The sequence below is a fragment of the Callithrix jacchus genome, chromosome 4 (assembly GCF_049354715.1).
Source record: "Callithrix jacchus isolate 240 chromosome 4, calJac240_pri, whole genome shotgun sequence".
In the NCBI taxonomy this organism is placed as follows: domain Eukaryota; kingdom Metazoa; phylum Chordata; class Mammalia; order Primates; family Cebidae; genus Callithrix; species Callithrix jacchus.
In genome coordinates, this window is record NC_133505.1 from 113749500 (window position 1) to 113777024 (window position 27525).

The 27525-nt window shown below is 45.4% G+C and overlaps 1 protein-coding gene across 3 annotated transcripts in view; it reads left to right on the forward strand.

Annotated features, from left to right (window-relative positions):
- SOBP (sine oculis binding protein homolog) overlaps nt 1-27316 on the forward strand; it is a 167833-nt gene extending 140517 nt beyond the window's left edge. For 2 of the 3 annotated variants that reach the window (XM_078369894.1, XM_078369895.1), the window contains 2 exons: nt 102-2057; nt 25358-27316. In XM_078369894.1, coding sequence (XP_078226020.1) covers nt 102-2054 — 1953 coding nt within the window. In that variant the 3' untranslated portion in view covers nt 2055-2057; nt 25358-27316. Of the gene's footprint in view, nt 1-101; nt 2058-7700; nt 10533-25357 lie in introns of those variants that run through there. The other variant, XM_035296444.3, reaches the window with a different exon arrangement.
- Nucleotides 27317-27525: the final 209 nt, after the last annotated feature.

Consider the following 27525-nt stretch of genomic DNA (forward strand, 5'->3'; position numbering starts at 1 on the left):
GTGGTAAAATTTAAAAGAACCTTTACGTGAAACACAAAACGTCATCTACCCAGGTAAATTGCTTGTCTTACCTGTTATGGTTTTTTATTACTGTGTTGTAGGTATGTGACTGGTGTAAGCACATAAGACACACAAAAGAATACCTGGATTTTGGGGACGGGGAAAGAAGGCTTCAGTTCTGCAGTGCAAAATGTCTCAATCAATACAAAATGGACATTTTCTACAAAGAGACCCAGGCCAATCTTCCAGCTGGGCTGTGCAGCACATTACACCCTCCCATGGAAAATAAAGCAGAAGGCACCGGGGTGCAGCTGCTCACTCCAGACTCTTGGAATATCCCGCTAACAGATGCTCGGAGGAAGGCCCCCTCCCCTGTGGCTACAGCTGGCCAAAGCCAGGGCCCTGGCCCGTCATCGTCCACCACCGTCTCTCCATCTGAAACTGCCAACTGCTCTGTCACTAAAATCCCCACGCCAGTGCCCAAGTCCATCCCCATCAGCGAAACTCCAAATATCCCTCCTGTCTCCGTCCAGCCACCTGCTAGCATCGGGCCTCCCCTTGGCGTCCCGCCTCGCAGCCCTCCCATGGTGATGACCAACCGCGGCCCAGTGCCGCTGCCCATCTTCATGGAGCAGCAGATCATGCAGCAGATCCGCCCGCCCTTCATCCGCGGGCCTCCGCACCACGCCTCCAACCCCAACAGCCCCCTGTCCAACCCCATGCTTCCCGGCATCGGGCCCCCGCCCGGCGGCCCCAGAAACCTGGGCCCCACTTCCAGCCCCATGCACCGGCCCATGCTATCGCCCCACATCCACCCCCCGAGCACCCCCACCATGCCCGGGAACCCCCCAGGCCTGCTTCCCCCGCCGCCCCCGGGCGCCCCGCTGCCCAGTCTTCCCTTCCCGCCGGTGAGCATGATGCCAAATGGCCCGATGCCGGTGCCCCAGATGATGAATTTCGGGCTGCCGTCGCTCGCCCCGCTGGTGCCGCCCCCGACCCTGCTGGTGCCATACCCCGTAATCGTGCCCCTGCCTGTTCCCATCCCCATCCCCATCCCCATCCCTCACGTCAACGACTCCAAGCCCCCCAATGGGTTCTCCAGCAATGGGGAGAACTTCATTCCGAGCGCCCCAGGCGACTCCGCGGCGGCAGGCGGCAAGCCAGGCGGACACTCCCTGTCCCCCCGGGACTCCAAACAGGGCTCGTCCAAGTCCGCGGACTCGCCCCCCGGCTGCTCTGGCCAGGCCCTGAGCCTGCCGCCCGCGCCCGCGGAGCATGGCCGGAGCGAGGTGGTGGACCTGACGCGGCGCGCCGGCAGCCCCCCGGGACCCCCGGGCGCCGGCGGCCAGCTCGGCTTTCCAGGCGTGCTGCATGGCCCGCAGGACGGAGTCATCGACCTGACCGTGGGCCACCGGGCCCGGCTGCACAACGTGATCCACCGCGCGCTGCACGCGCACGTCAAGGCTGAGCGCGAGCCAGGCGCCGCAGAGCGCAGGACCTGCGGCGGCTGCAGGGACGGCCACTGCAGCCCGCCAGCCGCCGGCGACCCGGGCCCGGGCGCCCCGGCGGGCCCCGAGGCGGCCGCGGCCTGCAACGTCATCGTGAACGGCACGCGCGGCGCCGCCGCCGAGGGCGCCAAGAGCGCTGAGCCGCCGCCGGAGCAGTCGCCACAGCCGCCGCCGCCCGCGCCCCCCAAGAAGCTGCTGTCGCCTGAGGAGCCGGCGGTGAGCGAGCTAGAGTCGGTCAAGGAGAACAACTGTGCTTCCAACTGCCACCTGGACGGGGAGGCGGCCAAAAAGCTGATGGGCGAGGAGGCCCTGGCGGGGGGCGACAAGTCAGACCCGAACCTTAATAACCCCGCGGACGAGGACCATGCCTATGCTCTGCGGATGCTGCCCAAGACCGGCTGCGTGATCCAGCCTGTGCCAAAACCCGCGGAGAAGGCTGCCATGGCGCCGTGCATCATCTCCTCGCCCATGCTCAGCGCCGGGCCCGAGGACCTGGAGCCGCCGCTCAAAAGAAGATGCCTCCGAATTAGAAATCAGAATAAGTAAAAGGTTTGTATGTCCGTCGGGAGCTCCTCCGCACCAGCCAGTGCACCTCTCCTTACTTCTGACAAGGCAGAGGCGAGAGTTGTAATAATAGTCATGATTTTACCGTGCGTGTTTTCTATTGCATTTGGTGTGGTCACGCTCTCCACATTCTGAGCCATCAGCTCTGATGCTGAGTTGTTCAGTAGCATCATTCCCATTTTACAGCCGAGGAAACTGAGCCACAGCGTGTGAGTGCCATGCCCCAGGTCACTTACTTGAGGGGAAAGCTCAGTCTCGAACATGTCATGAAATACTGTCTCTCCAATTACACTTTTATTATCATGCTCATCTCCTTAAATTACTCTATTGGAGAAGAAGAGGATGGGTGGAGGAGGAAGAGATTAACTTGGGACACCTACATGTGCAATCATGAGGTTGTATAGTGGTGGTGAAAGGTCTAGTGAACCCATGGGCTGGGCCACCTCCTAGATAGAGCTGGTTGCCTCATTGGCAGAACGTCACCACATTTTCTTGATAAGTACGGGATTCCATTTGTAAAGTGAGGAAAAAACTTAACTCTTACATGCCTATGTCAGCTGATCCAGGCCACTAAGTCCTATTTGCCTAACAGGGTGTTTTTCCTGTTTTGGGGGTCTCCTCCTGCAGTTTGGCACCAAGCAACATCCCCTAGGGTAGGCCTCCAGCATCACTGACTAGCTTTGCTTTCTCCCCCTTTTGGTGCTCAGCGGCTCAGCTGATGAGTTGCTCACCTTTGCAGGTGATGGGAGGCTTTGATAGGGAAGAGGGTGGCATTGCTAAAGTGAGTGACACTGCACATTTCTGACCTCATAGACAGACTCCTGCTTAATGCCAAGGGAGCCACTGAGAGTGAGCTAAAACTTTCAGTGATGGGAAGGAGAACTAACGTGTGCCTGTGATAGGCAGAGGTGGCCTCATTTGCTCCTCCTGCCAATCCTGGTGGAATAGGCATAATCTGTATCTCACCAAGGAGGCAGATGAGTCTTAAAGACTATGCCCAAAGCAGAGCTGGTACATGGGAAAGCAGTATCAATTCAGGCCTGTTGGACATAGCCCAAGCTCTCTCCTCTATCCAAGTGGGCATCAAACAGGCCAAAATTCAGTTGAATTTAGCAACTTCTTATGGAGAGGAAGGAGAGAGATGAGCATTTATTGAGCACCTAACTTGTACACTGCTCCTTCCAGGGACTGGGGAGATACAAAGGCAAATATGATGGTGTGCCCCCATCTGGTGGGAGTGCAAACCCCAGGAGGAAGGAAACAGGTGGGGGGCAGGAGAATGGAGCTCATAAAATGAGTAATTGCTGGCCGGGCGCGGTGGCTCAAGCCTGTAATCCCAGCACTTTGGGAGGCCGAGGCGGGTGGATCACGAGGTCAAGTTATCGAGACCATCCTGGTCAACATAGTGAAACCCCGTCTCTACTAAAAAAATACAAAAAATTAGCTGGGCATGGTGGCGCGTGCCTGTAATCCCAGCTACTCAGGAGGCTGAGGCAGGAGAATTGCCTGAACCCAGGAGGCGGAGGTTGCGGTGAGCCATTGCACTCCAGCCTGGGTAACAAGAGCGAAACTCCATCTCAAAAAAAAAAAAAAAAAATTAGTAATTGCTCACATTTGTATGTGCAGGCTGTCTTCTAACTGTTTTTCAGTAGTATTTTTTTGGATCTGGATCCATAGGACAATTATCATCTTCATTTTATTGATGAGGGAACCAAGACAGAGTAGCTTGCCCAAGATTACCAAATTAGCAGAGTTGAGATTCAAATACAGGCTGTCTGACTCCAGAGCTGCATTTTTTTTAAAACCACTGTAGGAGAATAGGCAAATTAGTTTCTTTATTACCCTACCTACTAAAATCTTTTATCCACCTCAGTTGTCATAGGGGTAAGTTTCTTAAAATGCAAACATACAAACAAAAACTGAGCGTACCTCCTAACTTCTCTAAGTCTTTAGACAGTTTAATTCTTGTTTCTGCAGCACCAACAAGCCTGCATTACCAACCCATTACTCCACAGTGGGAAATACAAGCGTGAAGCACAGCACTTGCTGTGGTGTGTCCAGTCCGTGGTCTCTAAGTTGGCATGTTTACATGGGCACCTAGCATAGCCAGGAGATTGCTAGGGAAGCACAGACCAGAGCAAGTAGACAAGTCTCCTTGCTGAAGAAGGTCTCTCAGCTACCATCATTCGAGGTTCTCTCTGATGGCTTTACCAGTAGAGGAAGAATTCTAAAAACAAGTTCCCCATTCCTTCTCGATTTTACATCTACAAGTGCTGCTGCCTGAAGACAGATGGTCTCAGCCTTGCACAGTCACCTCAATTGAAAATGCCCCTGATTTCTTTATGAGAGTAGTTTAATCTGGTTGACAAAGCTGTGAGTAATGGGAAGGTATGTGACAAGAAAGTGACGGCCTTCAGAAAGTCAGAAAGCATTGGGAATTGTCACTTAAAACACATTCTAATATCACTCATTCAGGTGAGGTTGAAAGAAGACTGGGAGAGTGAGAGATTTTACCATCACTGGAGTGAGAAGTGACCAGGTCAGGAATGGTGACACTAACCTATGAATAGCATGGGACCAAAAGAACATAAAAACAGAAAATATACAATGGCTATGTGGATGATATATGTTTCTGAATAAAGAATTAGTCTTGTATGTGGACCAGAATCATTAAAAATATTAACCTGGCTCCAGCCAATTTCAGAAGATGTGGTGATGAAATTGCCCACTACCTCTTGAGGTTGAAGAGTTCTTTCAATGATGGGTCCCCCAAGAGATTACAGCTTTTCTCTGAAGTCAGAAACACTCAGGCTTTATCATCTACAAAAGGATGAGAAGGCAAGTGATTTAAGATGGGGGAAAAACCACCTCTCCTCCACTAAATCACATTTCCTCTTGCCCCCTGTTCCGGGTCACCTCACAGCACAGTCTCAATCTGCCATAATTTACTCACATTCTCTGGCCCTTCCCTGTTTATTATTATTTTTATTATTGTTTGAGACGGAATTTCACTCTTGTTGCGCAGACTGGAGTGCAATGGAGCAATCTCGGCTCACTGCAACTTCTGCCTCTCAGGTTCAAGCGAGTCTCCTGTCTCAGCCTCATTATTATTATTTTTTGAGACAGAATCTCACCCAAGGTGGAGTGCAGTGGTGCAATCTTGGCTCACTGCCACCTCCACCTTTGGGTTCAAGGGATTCTCCTGCCTCAGTCTCCTGAGCTGGGACTACAGGCACGAGCCACCATGCCTGGCTAATTTTTGTATTTTTAGTAGACATGGTTTTGCCATGTTGGCCAGGCTGGTCTCTAATTCCTGACCTCAGGTGATTCACCCACCTTGGCCTCCCTTAGTGCTGGGATTTCCAGGGATGAGCCACCGCACCTGGCTCCTTCCTGTTTTTTTGTGCACACATGGTGCGGTTTTTCTTTTATGGCTTCAGAAAACCAGGCCATTCATATGGTTGAGGAAATTGGAAATGTATCCACTAAATAAGGGACCGTATGGCTTCTGTGCCCTGATGCCGAACACTGGTGATGAGTTAAAACCAAAGTGGAAAGCATTACAAACCAAAAGCAAAACCCAGGCTGAGATGTGGTGGATGAGGTGCAGGTGAGTGATTTCTCCATGTGCTTGTTGGTGATTCATTATATTATTTCTTATAGAAGAATCTGTCAATAACTTCAGTCAGCATCTTCATTCTTCTCACTGTGTCTGCCTTTTTCATACTGTAGTACTATTTTAGTATTTATTTTTGAGACCAAGTCTTACTCTGTTGCTCAGGCTGGAGTGCAGTGGCATGATATCCACTCACTGCAACCTCCACCTCCTGGGTTGAAGCAATTCTCCTGCCTCAGCCTCCTGAGTAGCTGGGATTACACCATGCCCAGTTGATTTTTTATATTTTTGGTAGAGATGGGGTTTCACCATGTTGGCCAGGCTGGTCTCAAACTCCTGAGACCTCAAGTGATCTGCCTGCCTTGGCTTCCCAAAGTGCTGGATTACAGGCATGAGCCACCATGCCTGGTCTGTAGTACTGTTTTAAAAAATCATTTAAAATAGATCAAAGGCAGACCAAATTATCTAGAAATCAGCAACCCAGGCAGCTACAGTTGTCTTCAAGAAGTCATATTTGCTGGTTCTTCATAAATTACAGGTTTTCTCCCCCATTTTGAAGTTACTCTGTTCCTGGTTACCTGCCTTTATACATTCTTGTTTGTTGATATGATTACAAATTATTTGAATGGGCAGATATTTTCCCCAGATGCAGAACTAATTAAGTTTAGCTGAAGATTTTAAAAGATTGTAAATTTTCTTTAATCTTCAACTTTTAAGACTCCAAATACCAGTTCTACAGCTTCAGTAAGCTGGAAAATATATCACCCCAAATAATAAGGAAAACAATGTATAAACATTTTGCGAAGTATTCTATCCACAAAGAATTCCATTTATAAATGGAATACTCCCTTCTTTGTCTTTCTCTGGGAGCTTGGGGGATAGCTGTTTGTATTTGTACATTTTCTGAATTTCTACAGTTTGCACTTGTTTATGGTACATTGGGGAGTTTAGAGTAACCATTTGCAAATGTTTGAAGATATTCAAAAGAAAATATTCCCACTCCTCAGTTTTCCAGGGAAATGACATAGACTCTTTAAGTAAAATAATCAATGGAAAAAATATGTACAAGGAGTAACCCTTTCATCATCACTTTTTCCACTCTCAAGGACTAACCATGTAACTTTTCACCTTTGTGGCTCCCAAATTTCTAAGTTTCAAAAACCAGAAAGAAAATATGAGACGCTTTTTCCTGGTCCCAATTCCATGATACTACTCCAGGCTCAGCAGGGGGGACTTGACTTATTATTTTCTCAGGGAAAGCTGGAGTAGGCGCCTGTAGTTTGGCTTTTTGGAGTTTACTTATTAGTCTGATCATGGAGCCACAGTCCTAGAAACAACTGTTCCAAGGCAAGGAGTTTGCCTCATTGGGGAAGCCAAAAGGGTGGTCACAAGTAACTTTTTTGCCAATTTAGTTTCTTAAACTGGAAAGTTCAAGAGAGGAGGCTGTCTGGGAGAAGGTTGGGAAGTCAGTCCATACATTCAAAACAATACTTTGGGTGCCTACTTTTAAAACAAAGGAAAAAAAAAATAACAGAGTGACAAGAGGAAATCAGTATAAATGGGTTGTGCTCGGGTCCTGTGTCAGACTTGCGCTATCTAATGGTCCAGTACTTGACTATTGGGAATTTAATTGGTGATGGTCCCTAAGTTAAAAGTTAGCTTGTTTGTTAGGATGCAGTTGGCACATATAGTTCTAGTACACATATAGGTACTTGAAAGAGCCAGAAAGGAAACACCAGGTTTGTGTAATGGACACATGTGAATGAGGAGGACCTGGGAATGTGCTTCATGTGATTATTTTAGACTTGCAGAGGAGAGTTTTCTGGATTGAATTGTGTCAAGATTGGCCTTAGACATGTCCCATTCAGTGCTGCTGGGACCACGTTAACCCTTATGACCAGGGACTCAGAGGAAAGGTTTTAATGTGCAAGCATCCAGCTTTTACATATGATGTCAATCGGATATGATGGAATATGAAATGACATCTGTGACTGGGTATTTATTACTTTCAGATGTACCCGTAACCTTCCATCTTCAGCAGGACTAGAGTGAAGCAAAGGAAATGCTTAGGGCAGAGACTCTGAAGAAGCACCCACTCAGGGTCATGCTAGTGCAGCACTGGTCCTGGCTATGGTCTCCAGAGCCATTTGGCAGCTCCCTAAAGCTGGTCTCCTGGCCCCCTGGACTCGTCATGGATGGCCCTCAGCAACTTCCCATGAAATTTCATGGAAAGTTTTATGTGCCTATGCACAGAGACATTTTCATGAGAGAAGAGGTCCATAGATTTTGGCTCCAGAAAAAGTATGCTCTGTATCTCTGAAGGATTCTCTTACCTTACTGTAAACCAATATGTGAGTTGAAATGTTTCTTGTTTCTCTGAGGAAGTTGAATTAATTGAAAGTTTCCCTTAAAACTTAGAATATACCGTTTGGCAATTTCTGCTGTGGACCTAATGTTGCAGACTCAAAGTTGGAGCTACATAATGTAGCACTTGCCTCAATAAGATTGTCTTAGTGACACTATGCAAGAGGTAATAGACTTCTTCAAGTTACCATTTCCCACAAGGGCCTATGATGAAAGAAGAGAAGCAAGAAAGAAACAAGCTAGATACATCCCCAGCACTTGAACTTTCAAATTTATAAAGTATAGGGAGACACTGTCCTTCTGTGGAAAGACCTTCTGCCCTGCTACTGAGGCCAAGAAAGCAGAATGGCCAGAGTCAGAGAGGTGGACAGGTCAGTGAACACCAGAGTATTGATGTGGCGGTGTCTGGGAGCGCTGCCCATGCTCCCCAGCTCCCCAGATCCCTTGTACACCTCTTCACCTGAAGAGACCGCACTTGGAAAGAGAGATGTGTTCTGCCAGCTATTAACCAGCCGTTGCCCAGGAGGGCACTGGAAATCAGCTCCCTGACTGGTTTCCAATGAATCACTCCCTCGCCAGCCTTAGCTGCTGCCTGTGCACCATGTTCAATCATTTACACCTACCTTCATGCAGACAAGTGCTGCAGAGGGGCAGAGATGTCTGAGGACCAAAATACACCTCACCGCGGAACACTTACCTCATGTTGTGGAACATACCCCCACCCGAACGCCCTGCCTTTTCCAGACCTTCCTGTCTAGGAGATCCTGCCAAAAGGATGGGGGTGGCCATTCTGTTTTCTTTCACCATGTCCTGCACAACTTATTTTGTATCCTTCAGCTGCTATTTTAAGTGCATAGCACTTTCTATGTGGATGGATGTTAAGGCAATGCATTCTGCATGTTGTAAACTTTTTCTTAGTGCCTCAAAGGCATAAAAGAAATTCATTCGGAGAAAGAAAGAAATTAGCTTTAGAAAAGAAACAATTTAGCACTAGCATCGTTTAACAGGGACCCATTCTCAAGGAAATGGGGTAAATGCCATTTCAGACACCAGCTCCAAATTCTAACTGCAGAGAGCTCTTCTCCAGATTTGTGGATTTCCACAGCATTCTGCTGGAGAAAAAATAAGTAGGGCGGGGTCAGGCTTAGGAACATGAGACGATCAACAAGGAAGGGAAGAACACACACAGGCACACAACTTATTTCAAGGGTCATCAAAAAGATTCAAGTGAAAATGACTGGAGCAAAAGCAAATGGCAATAACAACAAAAACTTGGAATTAGTCTCTAATGCTTTAAAATAGTCCCGAGTGTACTACATAGTTTTAAATTGGAAATCAGTCAAGTTACCTAACTCTGCCACTCCTAGGACTGAATTATGATCATGAGCAAAAAATGCTTGTGTAATTGTGCCATGCTGCCCAGATGTACAGCCCTGAGTAGGGAGATGGGGGCAGAGCAGACTCGGCTTTCCAGGTAGCCGAGGGGTCAGAGCTGGGGCAAATCAAAGCTTCCAGTGCTCACAGCCTCGTTCCCATCCAGATATTTGGCTGCACCAGCACTAGTTATCTCATTATTTTCCCCTCTGAACCTCTGATTTGTTGTCTGTCTTTGATGTAGTAAGCTGTGTTTTGTTTTGGGTAAAAGGGGAAGAATGCGATTGGTAATATTTAAAGAACAAAAGGGAGAAATGCTTTATGGATTCATTTGTTATGAAACATTGACCTAACATCCAAAAAAATACAACTAAAAAGTAGATCTTTCCCTCATTTGCATGGCTTATTTCCCCAGACATGTTTTTGGTATTGAAAATGAATGGTATTCCCATACAACATGTGTCTCAATTTGTAATGATATCCTCCTTGCAGCTGGCTTAGTTCTGCAAGTGTTTCTAAAATGTTACTGTCTTAAATTTGAACCAACCTATAATAACAAATTATCTAGAAGTGAAGTGGCTAAACTGCATTTGGTGAGAGAAGGGGAAACCCTATATTTCATCCTTCAACTCTTGTTTTAGAAATTCAGACTGTAATGTGATCTTTTTCTAAAGAAATCTATACAGGCACACTTTAAAAATTGGGCAGATTGGGTGTTGTGGGAGCAAGAATGATCAGGTTTAAGTTTCTCTGCAAAGCTCTGCATCCCATCAACAAGCCCTTTTGATATTTTAAACCCATATTTAGAGTAATTTCAAGATATTTGGAGCACATGTGGTTAAATGTAAAACTTTGTCATTATAATGTGTTAGATGCTTATACTTTAAATATTTATAAGCCATTTTTAAGTACTTTGCCCAAAAGCCTTCTCCCACTAGAATGCTGTAATTGAGTGGTATCTGAGCATCATTATAGAAGATACAAGATGAAATCACTGCAGCATGCATTCACATTCTTCTTGCTTTTCTGGTTTTAATTCAAATGTCATTTTTAGCAGAATCAGCTTATTTTATTATTTTAAAAATGTATTAAAAAGTCATAAACAAGATTGGTTGTCTGTAATTTAAAACAAAGAAATTCCCCAGCACTCAAAAGTTAAAGAGTTCTAACTTGAACTGTGCTGAGTCCCACACATGAGCACTGTGGCTCACTCCTATAATCCCAGCACTATGGGAGGCCAAGGCGGGTGGATCTACCTGAGGTCAGGAGTTCGAGACCAGCCTGGCCAACATGGTAAAACTCTGTCTCTACTAAGAATACAAAAAATTAGCTGGGCGTGGTGGCGTGTGCCTGTAGTCCCAACTACTCAGGAGGCTGAGGTATGAGAATAGCATTTACCGGGGAGGCAGAGGCTGCAATGGGCCAAATTCACACTACTGCACTCCAGCCTGGGTGACACAGTGGGACTCTGTCTCAAAAAAAAAAGAAAGAAAGAAACTTCCCATTAGAGTGTTGGATCTCAGTGTGAACTTAAAGTGTCATACTATTCCTCTGAAATGTCGTAGGGACAATTTATTGGTGGTTGGATTGAAATCTTTACTACTTGCCTTCAGCCATATTGGAAGCTAAGACATAGGATTCTGTCTTTATCATAGGTAGCCTGTTGGTGCACTTAATATGAAAAAGAGGAGGGGGAAACCCTTTTCCAAATGCAGAATCCATTTAAGCTTTGGAGGTTATAAATTTCAAACTGATCACAGGCCCCTGGGGCTCACACTCTTTTATGGCTGGCAAAATACAACTTTCTGGTAAGAACGGGGGAAAGAAGGCTTTAAAAGCTCATAAACTTGCATGGACATCTAATAGCTGTTAGCAAACAGTGTTCTCATGAGTTAAGTATAAATGAGTCAGAAACATATAGATCAAATTTCTTTTAAAATACACATGGGTTTAAAAATTAAGGCCAAAGTGCTTGGCAAAGTAAGTTTTGGTTTAATCCAAACCCAAATGTTGAAAAAATAGTTCTAAGATTTGCCAAACCAAAAATACATGCAGGTCTCTTCAATCCTCCCATTTAATACGATGGCATCATAAACATGGGACTTAGTGGCTATTTTCATGATCCCCAAGGTTTAGGCAACAGGAACCTTAAATATTGATTGAAAGACTGAAAAATGTGTGATGGAAAGACATTACAACCTTGCAAATGAAGATGAGGGCCATGGGTTCAGGGTTCTAGTCCCGATTTTGACAGCAATTCTCACTGTCTGATCAGGTGATCAAGTTGTCCTTTGTCTGTGTGTGTGTGTGTGTCGGGGGGGGGCCCATGCATAGCAATAATAACTTTTAAAATACTATTTTTTGATTTTATAAATCCTAAATTTATACTTAATTCATATATTACAATCTGTGGAACTTAATAACTCCTCATCATAAACAAACAGAAGCAGTCCCCTTTTGCTCATTCATGGTTCAGATATAATCTTCATTTATTTCCCTAGACGGTAAAACATATCCATTTTGCACTAACAATACCCAATGCTGACTTTGCTCAGGTCTGTGTTATTAAAAGACAAAGAGAAAGAGAGAGGGAAAGAGAGAAAAGAAAAAAGTGGGGAAGGGTGTGTGGCAGGAGTCCTTGATTTGAAGAACTAATACTGAGAGACAAAAAAAAAAAAGAAAAGCTAGCCAAGGTCACTTTTAGAAGCATCACGCAGACTCTGCACTCTGATGTGATGCTGCAGACAGTAGGCTTCAGCAAGGGCAGGGATCAGGTCCAGGGTCCAGTTCACTCATTGTAACCAAGTGCCTAGCACAGGGGCTGGCAGAATGAGCACACAAGTATTTGGTGATCAAACGAATGAAAGAGTCTCTGTAGAGGAACAGCTAATGAAGTTGCCTTGATAGACCGCCTTAAGGTAGATGAATTCTAAACCTGAGGAGGGATGTGGGCTGGAGATTGGGGTGGAGGAATGAGGGATGAAGTAACATGTTAAATGGCATGGATACAGACCAGGTCGAGCTGTATTAGAGATGACCTGGTTCACTTGCTGGAACAAAGGGCTTGACCTCAGAGGGTGAGAAGCCTGAGTCTGGAGGAGAGTGGGAAGGTAGTAGAACAGGAGGTTGGCGAATTTGTACTCAGTACTATTGGGCAATGTCATTGTGGCCTCAAGCAGAAGAATGACAAGATGAAGTCTATGTTTGAGGAAAATTACTTGAGCAGCTGTTCATAGACTGAAAGACTGGCATTGCTAAAGCTGATGGTTGCTTTCTGATGGCAGGCTAATTGCCAGCAGTTGATTCTAAACAACTGCATGGCAGGGCCATGCGCTGCCGCATCTATGGGTTAAGTATGGAAAGCCATTGTCTCTGGATAGTGAGAAGAACTTTCTTTGTGCTGAGTGGGCCTAAGGAAAAGTCACAGCGCATGGTGGAAGGAAATCTCACAAGCAACAGACCATTCCAGAGTCTAAAGAAGGACGATGCTGGCTGGTCTCCAGATGGCCAAGGAAACAGAGGCCCCACCCTTCTGAGCAACTAGCAGCTCTGAGCTTCAAGCCAACAGGGAAGGGCAGTTGTGGGCTGCTGTCTTATGTGTGCACAGAGGCGGACCCTGGCTCTTGGAGCAGCAGACTTCACGGATGCAGAACATGGAGATTGCACAGCGACGCCTAGATTGTCTGTCCTTGGACTGAAGGGCAGCAGAAAGGCCCAGGAGGCATGCTCTGTATTCCTTGAGACACCTCTGGAGATTTTCTCGGAATCAGAATCAGATCCTCCCAGGGCCTGTGGCTACTTTTTAAAAGGTTTGGCAACCTTTTGGAGACATCCTCTTCTGGTTTTTTACTTTCCAGGCTGTAAACCTTCAGAAGCTTCCACATGTGGTACCAGTGGGCTCCTGGTGCTGAAGGAAGGTAGCAATGTGGCTTAGTGGAAAAGAACATCTGCTCTGGAGTTGGGCCAGCTTGGGTTCATATCCCAGCATAAACACTTACCGGGTGAGGGAGACAGGGACTTTACCTTTCTGAGCCTCACTCTCTATGTCCTGAGTAATACAATTGCTGTAAGAGACAGGTAAGGAAATGTGTAAAGTGTGGCTCATCACAGGTGCCCTAAAATGGCAGTTGCCACCCTGTTAGAAAGGCTGCATTGCCTGGGGAAAGAGCCCGGGGATGGAGTGAGACCTATCTGGATTTGAAAACTGGCTGTGTCACTTACCAGCTGTGAGGATTTGGACAAGTTTTATAAACTCTCTGGGCCTGCATTTTCTCATTAAATAATTATAATAGCTAATATCTATTGAGCACTTTCTACATGTAGGCAGTGTTCCGAATGCTACATACCGACAATGCATGAGACTTAGCATTATTAAGCCCATTTTGCAGATGAAGAGACTGAGGCACAGAGAGGTTAAGTATCCCACCCAGAGTCATGTGGCCAGTAAATGGCAGTGCTGAGATACGACTGGCAGCCTGCATCCAGAGTTTCCATGCAAAACCACTGTGCATGGCTTATGTATAACAAATGAAGATAAGTACCCCTACTTCGTACAGTTATCGGCTCCAATGTAAATAACAAGTTAAAATGGCCGGGAGCTACCTGGCTCATAGCAAATGCTTATTACAAAAATTGTCATGGTAACCCCTGCAGCCCAGAACTTCGTCCCTTGGATGTGTAATGGAAAATAATGAAGCACTTCCACATTGTCAACCTCGGAGGTTAGGGAAACCATTCCAGAAATTCTCGTAAGATCTCTGGTTCCACTTTTACAAGCCGAGACTGCAAGAAAAGGAGTGAGTGTCCAAGGTCACAGTGTGGTGCATCCCGGATTAGAACCTGAGTCCTCATCTGCCTTTCCTCTCTATGGGACATGGGATCCAACAGCAGCTGCTTCAGTTACATGCCCTATGCCAAGCACCAGAGTCATATTTTTGCCACCCACTGCATGGCTTCCTCACATCAGGAAGCCAACTCCAGAGAGAAAATAGGTTGTGCCTGAACATCTAGGGTTGAGGGTTAATGGGTTGCAGAAAAGCAATTATTAACCACACTCTCCATCTTTTTTGCTGTTGGTGAAGAAATCAGTATTCTTGCTCCTGTTTTGCAATGGCATTTCCACTGATATGAAGCTTTCTCCCTACTGCTCTCTGCTAATGGATTGGTCGTAAAGAATGAATCAAATATGGAGAAGACTGCTTTCCCAGACCGCATCTAAATCCTAAAATCTGCTGTTGATCCACAGGTCAAAGCTACTTGCCACATGAAGCTGCTTTTTTCTCTGTATTCTTTCTCTTTCACCTCGAATGCCTTTGTTTCTATAACATAGAGAAGTAACACACTTCATCTTAACACAGTAAACATCTGGGTTTTTCTGTCCAAGACAGAATTTTTGGAAAGCTGCAGTCTTGAGAGTCAGAGTGGTAAAAATCAGAAAAGGACATGGGCCCCAGCCTTTCCACTGACCCCTTGAAGGAGTCTCTGAATTCATCTGGGACTTAGCATCTCCCACTTTAACAGGGACACGTGACACCGGCTCCTGTAGTCACAGAGTGGGGAGAGGGGAGCAGAGCTGTGGGCCGGAGGCCTGTGGAGTCCCATGAACTGACATCAGCTAGTTCATGTGTTGGATAAGACTTGATGAAAATGCATTTTTTTCTTTCTTTCTTTCTTTTTTTTTTTTTTTTTTTGAGATAGAGTTTTGCTGTTGTTACCCAGACTGGAGTGCAATGGCACAATCTCGGCTCACCGCAACCTCCGCCTTCTGGGTTCAAGCAATTCTCCTGCCTCAGCCTCCCGAGTAGCTGGGACTACAGGTGCATACCACCATGCCCAGCTAATTTTTGTATTTTTAGTAGAGACAGAGTTTCACATGTTGACCAGGATGGTTTCGATCTCTTGACCTAGTGATCCACCCGCCTCGGCCTCCCAAAGTGCTGGGATTATAGGCATGAGCCACCGCTCCCGGCCGCATTATTTTCTTTATCGAATCACTTCTCAGAGTTCTTATTTGCAAAGGCAGGGTGTTAGACCATGTATGTCTTTAAGGCACCATACAGCTCTGACATTGTGAGCCCCCCACACCCTCTTGTCCGGGCAAAGAAAGGGGGAGATGGAACATAGACTAGGGGTCAGCACTCCCAGCAGGAAAGGGGAGACTGGACTTTGGGGTTCTGGAAGCTGGACTTCCATCCACCTTTTCCTATTTCTATCAACCCTTCCCAGCAAAGTTTGGAGATAGTCATAAATATTGCAGCAGCATTGCTGTTTGTTTCCCAATGAAATAAATATGTAAAAATGCCTGATGCTGTATTTGACATAAATTAGGTATACAATGCAATTTGACTCCTAGTCTGGGCACAGTGGCTCACACCTGTAATCTCAAGACTTTGGGAGGCTGAGGTGGGAGAATCTTGAGTCCAAGAGTTCAAGACCCTATCTTTACAGAAAACTTAAAAATTAGCCGGGCATTATGGTGCATGCCTGTAGACCCAGCTACTCAGGAGGCTGGGGCCCAGGAGTTTGAGGCTGCAGTGAGCTGTGATCACGCAGCCTGGGTGACACAGCAAGACCCTGTCCTGTGACCACTACCAAAAAAGGTCCTGAGCCATGGCTCATGCCTGTAATCCCAGCACTTTATGAAGCCTAGAGGCCAAGGTGGGAAGATCACTTGAGCCCAAGAATTTGAGACCAGCCTGGACAACAAAGGGAGACTACATTTCTACAAAAAGTTAGAAAAAAATTAGCCAGGCTTGGTGGCGCATGCCTGTGGTCCCAGCTACTTGAGAGGCTGAGATCACATGAGCCCAAGAGGTTGAGGCTGCAGTGAGCCTTGATGGCGCCACTGCACTCCAACCTGGATGACAGAGCAAGACCCTGTCTCAAAAAAAAAGAAAGGAAAAAGAAACTCCTTTCATTGAAGACACAAATCACAGTAGGAAGTGCTTAGTTCTGAAAGCCATGGCGTAGGACCTAGGCTCTTGTTCAAAATTTCCTGCAGAACATTAGCTCTATCATGCAATGCTTCTTTATTCTATTGTTCCTTTTTGGGAATAGACAGAGCCATCTGCTGTAGTGTGTTTGTTAAAACAAAAAAAGAGAGAGAAGTACACTGTTGGTCATGAATCCCTTGGAAGAGGGCCTGCCAGAGACAGGGTCATTTGGTTTGCTTAAACTTCCAGGTTCCAGGAAGAACTTAAAGAGAATCCATGTACAGGGTGAATATAAGGACTTACTTCAGTGAGTGCGCAAGAGGGAGCTCCGTCATTCTAGGTTCTTGTCCCTCAGAATCTTTCAGCGGTCAGCAAGAAATAGGAATGACTGCTTATAAGAAAAAACAGACCGGCCGGGCGCGGTGGCTCACGCCTATAATTCCAGCCCTTTGGGAGGCTGAGGCGGGTGGATCATGAGGTCGAGAAATCGAGACCATCCTGGTCAACATGGTGAAACCTCATCTCTACTAAAAATACAAAAATCAGCTGGGCATGGTGGCACACGCCTGTAGTCTCAGCTACTCAGCAGGCTGAGGCAGGAGAATTGCTTGAACCCAGGAGGTGGACAGAGGTTGTAGTGAACTGAGATCGCGCCATTGCCCTCCAGCCTGGGTAACAAGAGCGAAACTCTGTCTCAAAAACAAAAGAAAAAACAGACCACTTTCCTCATTTAACCCATAGAACCAGCAAAGGAAAACAACATGTTCATTTGTAAAATGAAGAATTAAAGACAGAGTTATTCCAGTAGGGAGTCTTACATGGTTGTAATTTTTACTGATTAACAAGCAAAACAAGGGATATAGCTAAAGGACAAAGTTATTTAAAAATTAAAGAAAACAAGGCCTTACAGTTGGTTCATTCTATTTATTTATTTATTTTTAGTACACAGGAACTGTAGCATCTCAGAGCCATAGGGTGAGTAGCATCACAGTGACGAAGCTGCCATTCAGACCAGAGCCTAACACTGAGCTAGGCTGAAACTCACCCTTGGCTCCCATACCCTCTCCTTACCATGAGTTATAGACTAAAAAGGAGAAGGAATGTTTTTCAGTTGTAGGCGTATCTCACTTTATCATTCTTCGCTTTATTGTGCTTCACAAATACTGCCTTTGTCCAAATGGAAGGTTTGTGGCAACACTGTCGAGTCTGTCAATGCCATTTTTCCAACAGCATGTGCTCACTTAATGTCTCTGTGTCATGTTTTAGTAACTCTCGCAACGAATCAGACTTTTTCATTCTTCTGTTGTGGTGATTTGTGATCAGTGATCTTTGATGTTACTATTTTCATTATTTTGGGACACCATGAACTACGCCCATATAAGAGGCGAACTTAATAAATGTCGGGTGTGTTCCGACTGCTCCACCAACTGGCTCTTCCACCATCTTTCTCCTTCTCCTTGGGCATCTCTGTTTCCTGAGACCAAACAAGATTGAAATTAGGCCAGTTAATAACCCTACAACAGCCTCTGAATGTTTAAGTGAAAGGAGGAGACGCATGTTTCTCATTTTGAATCAAAAGCTGTGAATGATTAAATGTAGTGAGGAAGGCATATTGAAAGCCAAGGCAGACCAAAAGCTAGGCTTCTTGTGCCAGTCAAGTTGTGAATGCAAGGAAAAAGTCCTTGAAGGAAACTAAAATTGATACTCCATGGCTGGGCACAATGGCTGAAGCCTGTAATAATCCAGCACTTTGGGAGACTGAGGCTGGCAGATCACTTGAGCCCAGGAGTTCAAGACCAGCCTGGGAAACATGGCAAAACCCTGTCTCTATAAAAAATATGAAAAATTAGCTGGATGTGATGGTGCACACCTGTAGTCCCAATTACTCAGGAGGCTGAGGTGGGAGGATCACCAGAGCCTGGGAAGTTGAGGCTACAGTAAGCTGTGATCATGTCACTACACCCAGCCTGAGTGACTGAGTGAGATCTTGTCTCTAAATAAATAAATAAATAAAAGCACTACTCCAGTGAACACACAAATGATAAGAAAGCAAAACAGCCTTATTGCTGATATAGAGAAAATTTGAGTGGTCTGGATAGAAGATCAAACCGACCACAATATTTCCTTAATCCAAAACTTAATCCAGAGCAAGGCCCTACCTCTCTTCATCTGTGAAGGCTCAGAGAGGGGAGGAAGCTTCAGAAAAAGATTTTTGAAGCTAGCAGAAGTTGGTTCCTGAGCTTTAAAGAAAGAAACTGTCTTCACAACATCAAAGTGCAAGCTGAAGCAGCAAGTGCTAATGTAGAAGCTACAGCAAACTGCCCAGATGATCTAGCTAAGATCATTGATGAAGATGACTACACTAGACAACAGATTTTCAATGTAGATGAAACAGCTTTATATTGGAAGAAGATGCCATCTAAGACTTTCACAGCTAGAGAGGAGTCAATGCTTGATTTTGAAGCTTCAGAGGACAGGCTGACTCTCTTGGTAGGGTCTAATGCTGCCAGTGACTTTAAGTAGAAGCCAGTGTTCACTTACTGTTCTGAAAATCCTAGGGCCTTTAAGAATTATTCTAAAACTACTCTCCTTGAGCTCTATCAGTGGAACAACAAAGCCTGGGTGACCACATGTCTGTTGACACCATGGTTTACTGAATATTTTCAACCCATTGTTGAGACCCACTGCTCGGAAAAAAATAATCCTTTCAAAACATTACTGCTTATTGACAGTGCACTTGGTCATCCAAGAGCTCCGATGGAGCGATACAAAGAAATTAACATTTTCGTGCTTGTTAACACAATATTCATTCTGCAGCCCATGAATCAAGGAGGAATTTTGACTTTCAAGTTTTATCATTTAAGAGATACACTTCATTAGGCTCTAGCTGGCATTGATAGTGATGCCTCTAACGGATCTGGGCAAAGTACATTGAAAATTTTCTGGAAAGGATTCACCATTCTAGATGCCATTCACATTTGTGATTCATTGGAAGAGGTCAAATATCAACATTAACAGGAGTTTGGAAGGAGTTGATGCCAGTGCTCATGAATGACTTTGAAGGATTCAAGACTCCAGTGGAGAAAGTAACTGCAGATATGATGGAAATAGCAAGAGAACTACAAGTGGATCCTAAATATGTGACTGAATTGTTGAAATCTCATGATCAAACTTGAACAGATGAGGAGTTGTGTCTTATGAATGAACAAAGAAAATTGGTTCTAGAAATAGAATCTGCTCCTGGTAAAGATACTGTGACCAATGTTGAAATTACAATAAAGGATTTAGAATATTCCATAAACTCAGTTGATAAAACAGCAGCAGGGATTGACTCCAGTTTTGAAAGAGTTCTACTGTAGGTAGAATGGCATGACACAGAGAAATCCTTTCTGAAAGGAAGAATCAATCAATGTGGCAACTTTATTGTTGTCTTAGTTTAAGAAATGGCTACAGCCACCCCAGCCTTTGGTAACCACCACCCTGATTAGTCAGCAGCCACCAGTATCAAGGCATGACTCTCCACCAGCAAAAAGGTTATGATTCGCTGAAGGCTTAGATGATTGTTAGCTTTTTTTTTTTTTTTTGAGATGGAGTCTCACTTAGTTGCCCAGGCTGGAGTGCAGTGGTGTGATCTCAGCTCACTGCAACGTCCACCTCCCACGTTCAAGCAATTCTCCTGCCTCAGCTTCCCAAGTAGCTGGGATTACAAGTGCCCACTATCACGCCTACCTAATTTTTGTATTTTTAGTAGAGATGGGGTTCCACCACGTTGGTCAGGCTGGTCTTGAACTCCTGACCTCAAGTGATCTGCCCACCTTGGCCTCCCATAATGCTGGGATTACAGGCGTGAGCCACTGTGCCTGGCCCAGCAATTTTTTTTTGTTTTTGTTTTTTTACAAATAAAGTATTTTAAATTAAGAAATGTACATTTTTTTCAGACATAATACTGCTGCACATTTAGTAGGCTACAATGTAGTCTAAACATAACTTTTATATGCATTGGGAAACAAAAAAAATGCATGTGACTTGCTTTATTGCGATGCTCACTTTATTGCAGTGGTCCAGAACCAGACCTGCAGTATCTCCAACCTTATGCCTGTGTTTTCATCAGTTAATGAACTATAAGGAAAGAGATATCATCCTCTTCAAAAATGAAAACAGTTTGGATCCCACAAAAGCCATTTAAAAACTCTTCATGAAGCAGTGGTTGATGGAGGAGAGGACTCGTGTTTTGGCAAAACCTTCCTTCCTGGGCAGGGTTTGGTGTGGGGACCACTATCTGGCATCACGCTCCGAGTTTATCAGCTAGTGCAGGCGGCTCTGTTCATTGACCGCAGGGCTCTACCCTTGTGAGTGTCCCAGAATAGCTGCGGCTACCTGAGAGCAATCCGGCCCTCAGGGACTCGTTATTGTCCCAGATAAACAGCGTTGCCACAGCCAGCACGTAATGGCTGTATTTAACTATGATAAGTGATGGGCAGACGTGCCCAAGTGAGTGGATCTCTGCTAGGGCCTGGGTAATTGGACAAAGGCGAGCTGGCTGGCAGCAGGCACTTCTTGCACATCATAGAATTGATGCCACAGGGTTTTAGACTCCTGGGGATAAATATGACAGGCCTGGGAGCCTACCTTCTAAATGAGGAAGACAGGTCAGACCTACTGGATTTTGATTATGCTAATGACAAAAGTATTTGAGGAAGGAAATAATACAAGTTTGGAAAATGGGTTAGATTAATAGAGGCAGGCTTCCTGGTAGAGGTGGAATCTGCCACCACAAAAGAGCTAGTTTGGAAATGTTGAGATGTAGAATTAGACAGACATTTTTCTCTGGACACACATTTATTTTTGGAAGTGGTTGCCTGGAAGTTTTATGAAATGCAACCAGGTGTAAGTCTTAGGCTATAAAGGTCAAAGAAGTAAAGGTGAGAGTCGCTGTGTTTTGACAGTGTCAACATTGAAAGAGTGTATTCAGGCACAGTTTTGCTCTCTATCATTCTCTGGAAAATTTTGTGTTGTAAAGGAAGATGAGTATCTACATCACATTCTTGGCCATGCTTCCCTGATGAAACAGAAAAGTGACTCACCAGGTGGACAGAGAGTCTCGATGCATTTGGTGTGCAGTTAGGATTCCATGAAGAGAAATATTTCATTTCTCTGGCCAAAAGGGGAAGGCAGGCTGGAATTCTGAAGATAGCTGGTCATACATGCCCAGTAGAGACCATGCCTTGTGGTGCCAGTGTCCATACAGGGTACATACATAGTACATATATGACATATACAGCATAAGAAATGGGCTTATTTCTGTGTAATTGTGTGTGTCTGATACTCCATATTGCAGGGATTTGTTATCCTGCCTTCAGACAAATGCCCAGTTCAAAGGAAAACCCCAGAGGCACAAGTGTGGCCACTTCCCCAGAATCCCCTGCTTTTAAGGGGTGTTCCAGAATAGGGGTGTGTGTGTGTGTGTGTGTGTGTGTGTGTGTGTGTGTGTGTGTGTGTGATGAGAAATTTTGGAGTTCAGGGTCCAGAAGTTGAAGGGCTTCCTTACATACTGGTAACAGATTAAAATCCAGTTGTGCAAGTTTCTAATTCTACATGTTTAATACGGGCGTTTGTTAAAAGATTCCACAATCTCAGCATGTGAGAAATAAAATACATAATAGTAAAGTTCATCCAGGCCCCCATTGCACAGAGGAAAAATCAAGGCTCTGGGGGATGGTGGCTGAGGAACAGGTTCAAGGTCACGGAGTCAGTCAGAGGCATGTTGGACTGTAACTCAGATCTCTCTTTCACTTATTGTAGTAATTTCCCCTTTGCACAGATGAAGGCATTTAGACATGGAGGACAGTTTTTCCGTGAGATTCTTCTGCTTGGCAAGGACAAAACAGAATCAGCTCCAGACTCTGGAACGTCCTGCCATGATCACTTTCTAAAAATCCAAGCTCGTTTCCTCCCCACTCTCTTGGGTTTCATACCTTGCATGCCAATAGATATCAGAGAAGTGAAGACCAAGCTTAGTTCTTCATTTCCATTGATACACGAGTCTATTCCTGTGTCACCAACAAGGGGGCTGCCTGAACCAGCCAGAGCCAGAAGGACAAACGAGGATGCCTTCAATACCACCCCCTCCTCAAATGTTATCAGCAGAGAGGGACTTGTACTGCCACCATCTGGCCTTTGTGGGTGTCCCAGGCATGGCAAGTATGTGGTGAGAGGGAAGGAAACAGCACAAATTGTCTACTTTACGCTTCTCTTAAAATAAGCTTCATGTGAGCAAGCTTTTCAAAGCAGCAGGACTAGGCTGCGAAAAATAGAGTGTGGTGCAGCTGCACCCTTTAGAACTTTGGGGGAAAACACATATTATTTACCAGACAATAATAGATACCAGAGAATAATAATGATTATTATAGTGTTTGGGATGGCAAATGCTGTAGTTAAGGTTCCAGAATGGCTCTTATTATAATCCCGTTTTACCCAGTCTCTTGTGAAAGCCTGGAAATTTTCTTTAAGTAGGCTGATGCTGTCCATGTTTGGTCCATGTCCAAAGGTGATTTGAATATAAAGAAACTTATGGGAGAAATGTTCATTTTTTAAAACAGTGATTGCATTAAAGAAAAAAGCTACATTATTTAAAACGCAGTCGCAGCGTAAGTAAGCAATTCGAAACAGTGGTGTTTTCCAGTTATTGGAGGAAAATGTTCAACACTCTCTCTCCTCCCTTTTCAAGAAAGAATTTGGAGACCCCCTCTAACTACAAGATTCAGTCACTCTTGGTTCCAGACCCAGAGGTGGGGATGGCTTTCCTCCCTCCACAGCAACTTCCAGGTTGTGCTTGCTAAATGCAAAAGAATTGTCCCCAGAAGAAGTGACCCCGGCGCTTTGGAGCTTGTCATCACTGCAGCTCCTCCATTTTTTGTGGCCTCACATTTGATGGTGGCTCTGGGTGCTTTTGTTTGTGTATCCCTTCTCTCCATTGTCTCTTATGCTTGAGAAAGAAAGAGATAGAAAGAATGATAGTCAAATGTGAGCTCTTTATTCAGAAATAAATATCCACATTTCCAAATCTGACGGTGCCAAATGAAAAGGTTTCCATGGCCTTGTAATTCCACCCCCATTACATATTTGTGGTGTTTTGCATTTTCACTTTGGTTATTTAATATACATATTAAGTACACACAGATCTGGTGATTTAATGTGATTGGGGGAACTCAGGCATTTCCTGTCGTGCACAGTGAGATTTTCAAACCTTGTTTTTGGCTGCTGATGATTATCGTTGCCATTAACACCAGGATTTGGAGAGCAGGGTTCAAAGCACAAGCTCCTACTTAGTCCTCCCACTGGGCATTTTGACCTCCTCTCGCTCTTGCTAAATTCACGTTACAAACGCTCCGAGCAAGTTTCCAGGTCTCTTTGTGGCTCCATTTCTTCACTATAAAATGAGGAAATGGTACTGCATTATCTCTGGGGTCCCTTCAAGTCCTACATTCTATCACCTCTCTGAAGTTATTTGTTCATTGTTCTAAGAATAAGCTCAACAGTTGTAAAGATGTTTACAAGTCCTCTGTCACCACCTCACCTTAGCCAAATTTTACCCATTCACATTTCTGACAGCCTCATTTATTGGCAGGAAGAAAAGGTGCTGTTTTGGGGCATGGCAGAAGAGAGCTGCCTGACCCACTCATGTGACCAGTGTGTCAAGCGCCCACAGCAGGCCAGACTCTGAGCTAAGAGTTGGGTGTAGAGACACAAGCAAAACAGACAAGCCCCCGACCTCTGGGGCTTTGCCGTGCAGTTGACCGACTTCTAAGTGGCTGCTTCCGGGAGTGACTGAGGGGCCTCAGGAAGCTGTATTTCAAGCCAAGCGACTGGCAGCAAATGAAAGAAGCCTGCAGGGATAAAGAGGCAGAGCCTCCTGTCTTGGTGAATGTTGGGATGAGCATTCCCAGAAACTGACTTTCCTGGTGGAAAATCCTGTTCAGACCCTCTGACCTGGGACCCCAAGGCTCTTGGTTGGTTTATTTTCTTCCAGTCCGGTGCTACTATTTGTTCTGGATGTGAAGAGATGTGAATGGCTCACCTTTTACAGGCAAGACCCACACACAGAAAAAAGCAAGCATTTCTTCTAGCTTAGTTGCCTTTGTGGGAAGCTTCTAGAGATAGGTATATGTCTCCATGGTAACTTTTCCACTTTCCAAAAAGTGAATCTGTTGGCTCTCTTTTCAGTAAACACCAGAGCTGAGACATGGGATTACAGGAGTGAGGTCTGGAGCTCCACGATCCCTACTCGCTCCCCCGCCCCATGACCTCGCCTGGCTTTGGAGTGACCTTGGGTGACTCAGAAGAGCTCCCGCTGGGGCTGGGTGTGGTGGTTCACGCCTGTAATCCCAGCACTTTGGGAGGCCAAGGTGGGCAGATCACTTGAGGCTAAAAGTTTGAGACCAGCCTGGCTAACATGGTGAAACCCAGTCTCAACTAAAAACACAAAAAATAGCTGGGTTTGGTGGTACACACCTGTAATCCCAGCTACAAGCTGAGGCAGGAGAATCACTTGAAATTGGGAGGCAGAGCAGTAAGCCAAGATTGCACCACTGCATGCCAGCTTGGGCAACAGAGTGAGACCCTGTCTCAAAAAAACAAAACAAAACAAAAACCTCCTGCTGGTAAGCATGCAGTCATGTGGAGGGAGAGCGTAGCTGGGTTGCAAAGGATGCTGTGGCCTTTGGGTGAGGGCGTGGTGCACCCTGCTCATTATGGTATTCCAGAAAGCGACTTGAGTTTCATTTCCTCACACAAAGCTGGCCGGGCTGACCCGAGCAGACCGTGAATGAAACTCCTGTTGAAATCACGCTGTGCTGCAGTGGTTCTGGGGCTCATCTGAGGTCTGCACTGGCGGCTGGAGAGTGTGCTGCTGTCTGACTCATGCCTGGGTCCTCCCAGCTGGGCGGAGGGAGGGGGATCGGTCCAGTGGATTCTGACAGCCCCTTCTGCTCTTTTTCCAGGAACGCTCACTCACAGGGTATGCTCATGGAGAGAGGGCGCAGAGCAAACCATGTCACGCCATCCAATGACACCAGCTGGTCAGCTCACCACCCCCTCTGGCTAAAACTCAAGCAAATAAAGCCGCTTCCTGTCATTAAGCATCTCAGAGGAAGCGGCCCTCCCTCGGTGGCCTCTAGCCCAGAGAAGCCCTCGCGTCTTGGACCCACCAAGCAGGCCCAGCCTTCCTGCTGCCACCATCTCTGCTTCTCCCCAGAGGAACTTAGGGATTTCACCCCTGGCTTTTTAAAAAAACGAAATACCAACAAGCCACAAGGACCAATGTAGGTATTCTCCCTGCCCCGACTTCGAGGCTCAGCGGCTGAGGCTGGAAGATGATATGGATTGGAACACACAAAAAATCTTTTTTTAATCTTTTTAAAAACTGCTGTTTTGCTGTTTCAAAACTGTGGTTTTGCTGCTACACTAAGAATTGTGATTTGCATTGTACGGTTTTGGACCTATACTGTTCACGTTTTGACGGCGGAGAGGGGTGGTCCTGGAGGCCCAACGCTTCAGAGTCATCTCTGTCCTGCCCGGGATGCACTTTTAAATGAAGAGTTAAAATATTTTATTGGCTAATATACTTTTCTTGTTATTTTTACAAAGGCCACCTTTATCCTTTTTGATGCCATATTTTCAGTGTTACACTTTTATGGCTTTTAATTTTCGATTTGACAGATATAAGAAGCAGCATGAATAGTTTATACTGTGGTTTTTCAGAGACTGAATGCCAAGAGAACTCGGTAAATGTTTATTCTTCTCAGCTTTCTCTTTAAATTCCCCTAAATAGCGCCCCATTTGGGAACAGAGCAAGAGTGTTGAACTGAAGACCAAAATGCCCTCAAGGTGTAAAATAATCCGAGGGGGAATATTTGCTGGGCGTCAGGAAAGACTCGGATGAAATTTCAACCCTGATGGTTTTCGGTGATCCAGGAAGTCAGTGAGACAATCTCTCTATACGCAGAGCCCTTTCATGATAATTAGAATGGTATGGACAAACCAATGAAAACAAGAGGGAAAGTGAGAAAGATCACCCATGATTCTGTTTCACTGTTTGCTTTCTCCTGTCATGGTTAAGAGAAATGTGCAATTCGATCCTCAATCAGTGGGTGGAGGATAACAGGGTAGATTCACTTGTGTGCACTTGTACAGTTGTAGCTGCGAGTCCAGAAGTCCTCTAGAGCATGTGTACTGGCACTGAGTTGGTGAGACAGTTGTGGAGTATCCCATTCTGATGAGTACAGAAAAAAAAAAAAAGAAAAGAAGAGAAAAAAATTAAGAAAAAAATCAAAAAAGGAAGAAAACTAAAAAAAAAAAAAAAAATCAAATCACCTTGTGATTCAGTGTATCTGTTTACTAACTCAAAGCAATTGTTCCCTCTGGAGGGGTCCAGGTGCCCCCGCCCCACAAGGCCGCAGAGCCTCAGCAGGAGGGGTGGTGAGTGGCAAGTGGGAAGGGCCAGGACTGCATGGCGCCGGCCTTGAAGCACCACGGGCCCGAGGATGCGGTGTACATACTGTATTTCTATATTCTCCTTTGTACAGAGTCACTTCACAAGTCAAGCTACTGTTTTACAGGTGCTCCTTATTTATTAGAGCCGTGAGAGCTTGGGGGACACACCTGGCGAGCGAGCTCGCTTTTTAAAAATGAAATTTGGGGGCAGGGGAAGGGGAGGCGGGAGGGAGGGGAAGCTCGCAAGCCCGGGAGAGATTTATAAAAGTAAACAAAAGGCAAACTTCCAGCAACAAATTGAAAAAATAATAACAAATCAACCCCAGCACCAAACCCACCCAGGCAGGAAGCAGCAGTCCCTCCTCTGAGGGCGTATTTTTCTGCTGGGTCACAAACATTCTCCTCTCCCTGACTGGTGTCAGATTCATCAAACAAAAAATAAATCTCAAAGAAAAAAAACTGCACTTATATGTGCTTATTTGGCTTTGTTCATTATTATGACTACTGTTGTTATTTTTTTTTTGTTACAGAGGTATTCATTTTTCTCCCCCCAACCCCGGGGAAACATTAAAAAAAATAGAACTAAGGAGTTTTAAAAGACAGTAAGCTACAGGAATGGCACTGGCCCTTCCTGGCCTGCTAGTTCACGCTTGTCTGCAGACAAGAACCCACTCCG